General features: G+C 47.2%; 1 protein-coding gene across 1 annotated transcript in view; it reads right to left on the bottom strand.

Moving 5' to 3' along the window:
* MYO15B (myosin XVB) overlaps window positions 1–12,117 on the bottom strand; it is a 1,465,505-nt gene that overhangs the window by 597,748 nt on the left and 855,640 nt on the right. Inside the window, exon 25 of the mRNA XM_085614939.1 lies at window positions 996–1,072. Within this exon, the coding sequence (XP_085471065.1) occupies window positions 996–1,072 (77 nt within the window). The remainder of the gene's footprint in view (window positions 1–995; window positions 1,073–12,117) is intronic.

The raw sequence follows: 12,117 nt of genomic DNA on the forward strand, positions 1-12,117 counted from the left end.
GGCCTGACGGTTGTAGGCCCGTATTTGTTCTTTTAAGATGCACGAATAAAGGTTTAAAAAAAAAAAAACAAAAAAAACAAATGCAACATAAACACTGTGTTATGATGAGGCCGGTCCAATAATACATCTAGCACCAATTCTTTATATATCGGTACTCTGCAACTGTTACAAGGCCTAACATCCACAACCAGAAGAATCTATCGCCTTCTGGAGCTGGGATAAAATGTCATACAGTTTGGTAAAACTAACAAAATATTTTGATGCAATTCAATCAATATGCACCTTTCTACCCAGTGTTAACCTAGGGACTCTCATGTGTAAGTTGTGGGTTATCTTCCCAAGTCTTGGGTGTAGTTCCATTGCTATGGTTGGGTTTACATGCCAACACAACAGAACTGAAGAATATCATCATTTATTAAGGAAGCTATGATAACTCTGACCTTTGTCCTAGTTCCTCAGCAGCTCTTGTAGCAATGAGGGAGAACCGAATATGTTTGAGCCCTAAAACACAACAATGAAACAGGATCTTGTCCAAAGAAAGTTATGGTTTAGGGCTTTAGGTGCCAAAGACGTGATCATACAGAGCCTAGTATTGAAACCTAAAATTATTAATTTCTGACAGGAAGATGACAGAGCAGGACAACATAGGAGGAAAGAAGTACCAATACAGAAAAATCAAGCCCAGAGCATTCTGCTCTTCCCTTGCCCCCTGCATGTGCATACACAGAAAAGCAAAGAAATGTTGCACTGCACAAAGGACAGTAAAAGCTCAATTTAATATGTTTTCAAACAAACGAAATAAGACACAAATAACGCTTCGGTCTCGGTTGACCAGTAGTCTTCAGTGCATGGATTCACCACTCAAAAAAGGGCATGTCGATTAAATATACATAATGAATCAGGTACACTGAGAACACTTGCTATTGGATTTGGATCATCTTTGCATTAAAGAGTTGTGTTGGAGGAACTGAAGTACAGACAGGCATTAAACTCACTGTAGGGGATGTTGTCACTGGATTGAAGAGATGGTCAACATAGTTGTCAAGGCCAGAATACTCAGCATTGTTTTGAACTAGGATAAAAAACATACAGAGTCACATTTAGAAACATTCCACTATTTGCTGCATCTCTCCACCAATATATACAGTATTCTGCATGTGCCACCTATCTAATATAGGTACTTTTTACAACTGCTTCTCCAACAGCAAAGACATCTTTGAGAATATGTTGAGAGAATATGGTACATTGAAAAAAATAATCGCACATGCTGCTGCAGTAATATATATTCAAGTAGGAATGGATGGGGATGAGCTCATGAGTGCTAAAAGGTTATCCGAGGTCAGAAGCTGCAAGCTCTCCATATCCAGTACGCTATGCTCTACCCTGCCCGTCTGCGGATTCAGCATGCTGGAAAGGCCCGGATCTTCACATCATCCAAGGACGCGCTTCAATATGTCAGGCGGCTTGAGCGGCAGGGGACGCCCCGTGAAAGGGGTGCGGACTCGGACTCTGACAGATGAGCACGTGAGATCTCGCCTGATCCCTGAGGAGGCTGACCTTTTCCTAATGTCTGGGGAGAGGGAGACTTTTCTTCCTCCCCACTACTCTCTGTTTGTGTGGAGTGATCCCTAGTTTCAGGCTTCACTACACCTATGTCAGTCTGAGTATGGGCTGAGACCATTACAGCCTTGCCAACCTTTTCAGGGAGGCACTCAGTTTGGGTTTGAGCTGTGACTGTCACAGCTCTGCCAAACTGAGGACCTGGGAGGGGGGTGGTTACACCCCCTTCCCTTTGTCCAGTTTCGCGCCAGGACTGGGGCTGGAGTGCCCCAGCACCGGTTTGAACTGGACTATGCATGGGACACCTTGTGTGCCCCAGGCATGTCTCATTCCTTTCAGCCCTCCCTGCCCCAATACACTAAAGTCTGTCGGGGAAGGTGCTAGCACCTCCCCAAGCAGGAAACCTATTGTCCACGCCTCCCTTGCCGGGATCACTCCCAGAAGCAGGAGGTCAGACTCGTGTCTGTGGCAGCAGCATCCATTTTGTGATGCTGAGGCTTTGGTTAGAGTTAAACAGCAAAGTAGGATTTTAACATGTTTCTCCCTCTAGAAGGGAGGAATAATATCCTCATCACCAGAAATGGTATGGGGGTATTATTCCAAAGTGTTAGACACCTTACACGACATGTTTTGATACAGCCAAACCATAGTTACCATAACCGTTTAAGATTATAAGGCACTTTAAGAGTATATGGTAGGCTATATCATAGAACAGCTATAAGGACATGGTTCCGAAAGCTGCAGACAGGCTCAGCTCATGCTAGAGCACCATCTCACATGTTACCAAGCACTCTGCCTCCAGGATTGTTAAGGCCTGCCATAGGAGTGGCTGATAGGTACACGTGTCTTTTTTAAGGGTAGATAAAGGTATACTATATCTAAGCAAGGGGTGATTACACGACCTTGCCCCAGCTGAGTGATCAGCCAGTTGTGTCTGATTGGAAGGCCAGACCAGGGGTGGCATAATACATGCTGCAGCCCCTGGGAGGCCTAGGGTACACCTATGCCCTGGGTACCTAGGGTACACTGTACAGGGTCCAATAAGGTGATCCTTACCAATTGGGAATGTACCTAGGGTACATGGAGTCCATTTTAAAGAGAGCAGACAGCCTGAGACCCTGAATGGCAGGATCTCAGGCCAACTAAGTCGAAAAACCAGCTAGACACTAGGCAAAAAGTTGGGGGTAACCATAGTCAGATATCCACCTGCCAACTTCTCACATCGCCTACTAATTGTAACTGACAGTTGTGTTGCTCCGACACTATGGGAGAGTGTATGTAATGGTGGTTCTCAAGTTGAGTGTGGAGCTGTTCTTGATTTTTGTTGAACATTTACAAGACTGTGTGGACTGATGCGAATCTCACGTGTGTAATGACTGTTATGTTTGCCTCTGGGGGGTTGCGGGAATTGTTGGTCATGATTACTTCGCAAGGGATCATTTGCCGCATATCACAGGTCATTGCCACTACGCCCTGGGCTGGTCAGCCGGTCTCTATCTGTCTCGACTCACCCCGTTCTGCGGAGGGCTGATGGCTACTGGTGTCCCGCATTATGGGAATTCCCCGCACTGTTTGGTCTTTAGGCTGGGCCCCGGTTGGTGCCCTAATGGGGTTCTTCTTTTCTGTTTGTTCTGCAGCTTTCGTGCTAGGTCATTCAAGGTTGCTACAGTTCACGCATTACTTGGTTTTTTGGGTGGGTTACTTTCGGCATGGCTGTAATGCCGTGGTGGGGGGGGGGGGTCAGTTGGGGATTGCTTCTACAAGGTGGCCGCATTGGCTATGATCGGTGGGCACGACTGGACTCCTATGGTGCCCTTGTGGGGTTAACTTTTTCTGTTTTTTGCTCTCTGTCTTTCATAATATGTCATTCAGGGTTGCAAACGCTTAAACATTGCTTGGTTTTCTGGGAGGGGTGCTCTCGGCATAGTTATACTGCCGTAGTGGGGGGGGGGGGGTCGGTTGGGGACTACTTTTACATGGTGGCAGCACTGGTTACAATGTATGGGCAGGAGTGGACTCATATGGTACAGCTTTCCACACATTTCGTATGGTTAACATTACTGATACCTACGGGCGTGGGTAGTTGTGGACGTGACACAATCTCCTGTTTAAGTTGGAATGTACGGGGGCTGAACAACACGCAGAAGGTGCGACAGGTCTTGTCTTACTTGGATCGTCACCAGATCCACATTGCTTTAATGCAGGAGACACATCTTACCAAGTCAGTCTCACGCGTAGCCACAAGGTGGGCGGGGGTCCGATTGGCTGCTTCCTATTCCTCATATGCGTGAGGGGTCATGATTCTTGTGAAGAAGGGTGTACCATTTGTGCCCACTCATGTTGAAGAGGATGTGAATGGGAGATATGTTATTGTTCAGGGCCTGCTGTATAACACAACACTGACTATTGTAAATATATATGGTCCTGATGTTGATGACCCCCTTTTTTTTGACACAGTATGGGGTAAGATCTGCGCATTGCCGTCATCAGCTGTTCTGTGTGGGGGCGATCTCAATGTGGTGCTAGATCCTGTAATGGATAGGAAGGCTGCGTCGGCTACTCCCTCGCGGAGAGCTGTTGCGGCTGTGCAAGATGGGATGGTAACTCTGGGCCTCACGGATCTATGGAGACTGAGGCATCCGAATGCTAAAGAAGGTACCTGTCATTCGTATGCGCGACAGTCCTGGTCACGTCTTGACTACTGGCTAGGTTCGCAAGATGTTTGCGCCTGGACTACGCAGATTAAACACTTGCCCAGAACCTTGTCGGACCACTCTCCAGTAGTTCTCAGTTTGGCTGTGCCAACCCTTGCCCCACCTCCCTTTCAATGGCGGTTGCAGTCGTCCTCACTGTTAGATCCGGTTTTCCGGGAGGGGATTCGGGAGGCCATAGCCGATTATTTCTCACTCAATACAGGGTCTGTCCAGACGATGGAGACGCTCTGGGAGGCCTTTAAAGTAACGATCCGAGGGGCCTGTATAGGGCTGCAGGCTGGGGTCCTAAAGTCTTTACGCTGCACCATGACGACACTTGAACGGGAGTTACTGGCCTTAGAGCGTAGGTACAGTGAACAGGGTGATCCTGCAGTCCTGGCGGTAATTAAAGGGAAAATCGCTGAGTATAATGCAAAGGCTGATCAGGAGATTAATCATTTGTCCCGCAGATGTAGGGCGCGTTATTATGGGGAGGGTGGACGGCCGGGAAGAACTTTGGCTAGCCGTATACTGGAGCCACAGGCCAGAGCATGTACCATAACAGCACTAACTACGGCTGATGGCACACACTATGACACGCCTGCTATCCTGAACTCCTTTGCTGATTATTACGCTGGGATGTACACCCAGCGACTGACGGTGGATGAAGCGGACCTTGCGCAGTATCTCGATGATATCGCCTTAGTCTGGCTTTCGCGCAGGCAGCAAGAGTTTCTGATGCACCGCTCACTGTAGCTGAGGTGCGGGATGCAATCCTCGCGTTGCCGAAGGGGAAAGCTGCGGGCACGGATGGCTTGCCGGCGGAGTTCTATAAGGAATGTATTGATCAGCTTGCCCCTTGCCTCCTTCAGGTGTATGAGGAGGCGTATGAAACTCAATTTCTACCGCCAACCCTGCGTGAAGCCCTAGTGGTCACGCTTTTGAAACCTGATAAAGCACCGGATAGCTGCGACTCGTATCGGCCTCTATCGCTTAATACTGATGTAAAAATATTGGCGAAGGTGCTGGCGACAAGGCTGAAATTGCTCCTTCCTGATATGGTTCTCCCAGATCAGTCAGGGTTTATCCCAGCCCGTTTCACGTCAAACAACTTGCGTACTATTTTTGCCGCGATGCACGTCTTGAAGCCCACTTTGCTAGCTGTGGCAGTACTACTCGACGCTTCTAAGGCGTTTGATTCAATATCATGGTCCTAAATGTTAGCAATTATACATTGTATGGGAGTCCCTTTTGCCTTCACCAATTGGATAAAATTGCTGTATACCAGACCCACGGGTTAGAGTTAATGGGCATCTCTCGGGACAGTTTCAAATACATAGGGGCACACGGCAGGGTTGTCCGCTGTCCCCTTTCTTATTTGCCCTCGTAATGGAGCCCTTGGCCTGTATCCTGCGGCAGCGTCATGTTCAAACTGCATTGCGGTTCTTGCAGCGTCCGCTAGCGGTATCCATGTATGCGGATGACATGGTGCTGTATGTTCGGGATCCAGCACGATATCTGGCGCAATTGATCCGCAAGTATGTTTGGTTCGAGCGCTTTTCTAGATTGGGTATAAACTGGGCAAAATCCACCATACTGCCCCTTACGGAGTGTATGCTTCGGTTCGAACTGGAATACCCCCTGACCTGGTGCACGGACACTGTGAAATATTTAGGAGTATGGCTCCATAGGGACCCGCAGTCGGTTGTGCAGTCCAATTATGGTACCGCTATCACACGTCTTGAAGGACAAGTGAGTCGTTGGATTAAGCTGCCTTTGTCCTTCGCGGACCGAATTGCGCTGATAAAGATGGTGGTGCTTCCGCGCTTTCTGTATCTATTTTTAAATATACCGGTGCGCTTAACGAGATGTTTTTTTGATCAGCTCCGCTCTCTTTTGATCACCTTGACCTGGGGCGGTAAAAAATCGCGGATTAAGTGGGAAGAGCTCACCCTTCCTTATGATCGGGGGGGGATTCGCAGCACTCGATTTTTATCTTTACTATCTCTGCGCACAGGCCCAGTACGCCTATTACTGGCAGCAGGATCCGGCATATATTCCTCATGTGGTGGTGGAGGCGGGGGCAGTGCACCCGATACCGCTCAAGGCCATGATTGTTAATCGGCACACGGTATTTGAAAAGGAGGAATTAGATACCGTACAATTGACAGCTAGGGCCAGGCAGGATCTGGGCAAGCGAGCCGGGAAGTTGCCATTGTATGCACCTAGTATGCCGCTGTTGTATCACTCCGACCTCTGTCACTGGGGAAACTGGTGCATTGAAGACCCTTAAAGATATGGCTCTGTCTACCATGGGGGATGTGTTTCCTGGGGGCCAGTTCATAGAGCTGGACAATCTAAACGTTCCAGGAATGCCCACGGTCATGCAGCGATTTGTGTATACTAGGTTACGCTCTGCTGTGCGTGCGCTTTATCCGCAGTTTCCTGCTGAGCCCCCTGTACTAGAAGCGTTACAACTTATATACACAACCACGTCACGAGCTAAGTTAGTCACTCGACTATTGGGCATCGCAGGGGGATGCGACTGCTGTGGGCATGGCTGCACTCATAAAATGGAATGCCGTGCTTCCCACTCCGTTGTCTGCGGATGATTGGCAGGTCAGCTGCCACTTAACGGGTCAACTGACGGCGAATGGTAATCTGCGGTTGGTGCACGCATCAGCTATATTACACTCCAGCACAGTTGCGTAAGTATGGCTTGCAGGAGACTGCCAACTGCAAGCGATGTGGCATGCCTGGTTCTGATTTTTATCATTTGGCGTGGGCATGCCCCAAGGTGCATGAATATTGGATCTCAGTCACGCAAAGTCTGAGTCAGATGGTTGAGGAGCCTGTGGATTGCGCCCCGCAGGTGTGTCTATTGGGTGTCGTCTCCAAAATTAAGGCATCATATAAGAAACTTGTGGCAATAGCCCTATTGCTGGCTAAACGGAGGGTTTCATATGCTGGGGGGGGGGGGGGGGGCGTAGGCCGGTGCCCACTATTAAGTTATGGCTACAGGATCTGGCTTACTGTCGGAACCAGCTTCTATGCTATGCTGAAGAACTACCTACAAAGTCTAAGCCGAGGGATATTTGGAGTCTGCTCACTTCTTATATGCTGTCGCTAACTGCTACCTAATGCTTTGTTCCGTTTCTGTAGCAATGTCATGTCTCACACTGCCGTAAGCTTTATTTTTATTGTTCTGCCCGGTGAAAAGCTGTGATGTAGTGCTCTGCAAGTGTACAATGAGATCTGTCCGTGCTGTACCAATGCCTTGAGTTGGATTATTGTATGACCATGTATTGCTGTTGGAAATGTATAAATTAAAAAAAATTAAAAAAAGGTTATCCGAGGTCAAACGCTGGTGTAGCGAAGCTCACAATCGGTTCTACCGCAGACTGAATTTATTGGGCATCAACAGGATCTTTTTAAAGTTGGTGATAATTTCTATACAAATATGTGCGAAACCAAGAAAGTCCAGTGGGTTGAGGAGTGCATACATTGGTTGTTCAAAGAGAGGTCACATGATGCCGCCTCTTTCCTGCAAATACTTCAAAGTTAGAGTACAACTCCCAGGTGTCACCTGTAACCAAATCCAAGGAACAGACAGGGGAAGCAATGCCACCTGTAGTATGGGCAAAACTCACAATAAACAGAAGAAAACAGAGGATTTTACAGCTATGGAGAGCAACCAACTGGGTCAGCCACCGGCAGACAAAATTACCTGCACCTCTTCAGGGAATAAGTCACTCCAGTCAATTTGCTGCTCTGGTGGCAGAAATTAAGGATATGAAAACCACAACACGGAACAAGGTGGATTAAGTACGCACCAAGTTGGACCAGATGCAGAAGTATTTGGACTCTGCAACAGAGAGCCTCAATGACCTCGAGAGCAGAGTGAGTCCTACAGAAGACAGTTCATACACAAACTCGGGACCTACAAGCTGCACATGCCAGACTAGAGTGCCAAGAAGGGAGAGTCTGGAGGGAAGATCAGTTTGATTTGATTTATGATTTTGTATAGCGCTGAATCGCCCCAAGGGGTATCTCTGCGCTTGTAACAGCCCTACTGCACCGACAGACTGATTAAAAGAGATAGGTTTTAACCTCTTCAGTGCCCATGACGAGCTGGACTCGTCATGGGCCGCGGTTGCGCTGTGCCCATGACGAGTCCAGCTCGTCATAAACCCCGCCCGCTAATGAAACGCCCGGCACAGGGCGGGGAAAGGGCGGGGCACTGAAGGGGTTAAGGAGCTTTCTGAAGTGAGAGATGGTCAGACAATCACGAAGATGTTGTGGTAATTCATTCCAGAGAACCGGGGCCAGATATGAGAAAGCTTTGCCGCCGCTACGTGATTTTTTAATTATGGGGATGAAGAGAAAATGTTTAGATCCTGACCTAAGAGAACGTAGAGGAGTGTAATTAGTTATTTTACTAGCGACATAGGACGGGCCGAGATCGTTTAAGGCCTTGAGGACAATGCAGCCTATCTTAAATTTCACTCTTTTCCTTACTGGAAGCCAGTGGAGCTTTCTCAAGAGGGCATAGAGGGAGTTCTCAGCGGGGCTCCCGCAACTAGGCGGGCTGCCGTTTTCTGCACAACCTGTAGTTTGTTTAAGGAGGCTTCATTGGTCGAAAGAAGCAGGGCATTACAATAATCTATTCTACTCATAATCAAAGCCTGCATCAACGTTTTTCTAGTCGCAGGGGGAAGTAAGGGAAACATTCTCCTGAGCAGACCCAAAACATAGTAGCAGGTGCCAATAGTGGAGTTGACATGGGCATCTAGAGTAAGCTTTTGATCAATTTTAACACCTAGATTTTTGATCACTTCTTTAGGAGTAGGGGCTTTACCCAACTCCTCAGGCCACCAAGTAGGTGACCAACAAATGGCGGCACCTCCAAACAGCATGATCTCAGATTTTTCTGAGTTTTATTGAAGGAAATTGCTTTGCATCCAAGAGGCAATAGCCATATGCTGGATGTCAGATCTACTTTTATCAAAAGTAAGGAGGAGTTGGGTGTCATCTGCATATGAAATGGGATTAAAGCCCAAACTCCTCATATGTTTCGCCAAAGGGGTCACATAGATATTAAAAAGAGTCGGGCTCCAACACGAGCCCTGGGGGACGCCCTTGGTAACCCGGGAAGGGGCATACTTAAAAGGGCAGTCTACTTGGCACCCCACATACTTACCTGCTCCCTGCTGACGAGAGGCAATTACCTCGAAACACGTGTCCAGGGATGACATTATATTTTACACTCGTGGCATAGGCGTACTCACCGCTGCCACTACATTATCCAGAGTTCTATGGGGCTATTTGCTAGTATGACGAGCAGTGTGCGACCTACTCCGTATTTGTATTTAAAGCTCATTCGAGCGATTTTGGGCTGACGAGCCTGGGTTCCGCACCTGCGCGCCGTGAGAGGTACTTTACCTTTAATATTTTGGCAGTCTACTTGGCACCCCACATACTTACCTGCTCCCTGCTGACGAGAGGCAATTACCTCGAAACACGTGTCCAGGGATGGCATTATATTTTACACTCGTGGCATAGGCGTACTCACCGCTGCCACTACATTATCCAGAGTTCTATGGGGCTATTTGCTAGTATGACGAGCAGTGTGCGACCTACTCCGTATTTGTATTTAAAGCTCATTCGAGCGATTTTGGGCTGACGAGCCTGGGTTCCGCACCTGCGCGCCGTGAGAGGTACTTTACCTTTAATATTTTGGCAGTCTACTTGGCACCCCACATACTTACCTGCTCCCTGCTGACGAGAGGCAATTACCTCGAAACACGTGTCCAGGGATGGCATTATATTTTACACTCGTGGCATAGGCGTACTCACCGCTGCCACTACATTATCCAGAGTTCTATGGGGCTATTTGCTAGTATGACGAGCAGTGTGCGACCTACTCCGTATTTGCATACTTAAAAGGGCCCAGGGTGACTGTCTGGGTTCAATCCGTTAAGAAATCAGTCAACCACTTCAGAGAAAGTCCCTGAACACCCATATCTTGTAGCCTCTCCAACAGAATCTGATGGGAAATAGTGTCAAATGCTGCTGAAAGGTCAAGCAGCACCAAAAGTGCTGCCTGACGATTGTCCAGTGCCATCCTGATATTATCAGTCACCTCCACTAAGGCAGTCTCCTTACTATGTTTGGCCCGGAAGCCCGATTGTGAGACATCAAGAAAGTGGGTGGATTCAACAAACGCCGATAGATGTTTATTGATATATCTTTCAATAAGCTTACTCTGTAAAGGGAGCAAGGAAATGGGTCGGTAGTTGGTCAGCTCGGAAGTATGAATTTTAAGGTTTTTGCAGATAGGAATTATTTGAGCATGTTTCCATTCCGACGGGAGACTACCAGAGCTCAAAGAGCTGTTAAGAATGGTGCAAATGGGTAATGCAAGTTGGGCCGAGAGTCTAGAGGATACTTTAGCAGTAATAATGTCAAGTGGAGAACCTGATTTGGTACACTTAAGAAGGGATATAACTTCTGTAACAGCAACAGAAGGGAAAGTGTGTAGTTGAGGGTATATGTTTAGATGATTAGAATAATCTGCTATGGAAGGGGAGGAAAAGGAATTTGCCGAGATAATTTTCTGATAAATGTTTTCAACTTTCTGAGTGAAAAACAAAGAGATTTTATCACACAAAGATTGCGAAGAAGTGTCAGTGGTCTCACAAGCTTTTGGGGTGGTAAAATATTTCGAAATTTGAAAAAGCGTCCTGGAGTTATTTCCAGCTTGATCCAGTAAAGATGCAATGTGAAATTTACGGGCCTTTTTAATATTTTTATGATATATGGTCAAGGCGATCTTGTAGCTAACTTTATTTTGCTCATTATGAGAGAGTCGCCAAGTCCGCTCTAGCTTTTTACATAAGCTCTTTTCATCCCGCAAAGCAGGGGAGTACCAGTTTGTGGGAGTGGTTTTCAAAGAGTGAGTTTGAAGCTTCATAGGAGCTACCTTGTCAAGGACGTTAGAAATGACCGAATTAAAATGGAGAAGTTGTTCAACATTATAGGATACGGTATCCATGTCCCAAGAAAGAAAACTCTTACCTGCGGTGCCTGAAACAGTGGAGTTGGGCCCAATGGCACATTTTTTTGGAAAAGTTTATTCGGTATCTCCTACCACAACAAAAGGAGGGGAGCAAGCACAATGCCTGTTGTGAGAAGTTGGCCTGATGTATGATGTCACTAGTTCTAGTGTACACCTTATATCAGTCCAAATACCCTTATGGTGATTGGTTGTAAAGTCAACCTTATAGACCAGCTATCCTAGTGGTAGCATGGACAAGAGCAGTCTTAGGCTAAACTCTGAATGGCATGTGAAGCCAGCTGTGATACCATATATAACCCCTTGAATACCAAATGAAAGGACACCACAACAGATATATATATAAAATAAAGTGTATTTATTCTAGTCAAACCCTCAGCACTCTTTATGAGATTAGAGGTAAGTACAACACAGTCTCATTTAAGCATACATTAAGTCACACAGGTAAGTAATACAGTTAGGCCCTAGGGGCCACGCAAACCATATACTAAGTAAGTGGTATAAGGACCACTGTCACGGAAATAGGATAGGCCTAGGCCTAGGGAATCGCTGGGGCTACACTACACTAGCAACAGTTAGGAAGTGGGAGACCCACGGGATTCAGGTGCAGAGTGGAAACACTCACGCGTAATGCGTAAAAGTCGATAGAAATAGTAGTTGTTAGCAATTAACAGTTTAAGGACACTTCTAAAGCAGCTAGAGAGTCGAGACTCGGAAACTAGACCCTAGGATAGTCACTACCCTTGTGAGCACCGAAGAACCCAAGTTACCTAGCCCACAGGCTGCGGG

Source organism: Triturus cristatus, chromosome 7, assembly GCF_964204655.1.
Source record: "Triturus cristatus chromosome 7, aTriCri1.1, whole genome shotgun sequence".
NCBI lineage: Eukaryota > Metazoa > Chordata > Amphibia > Caudata > Salamandridae > Triturus > Triturus cristatus.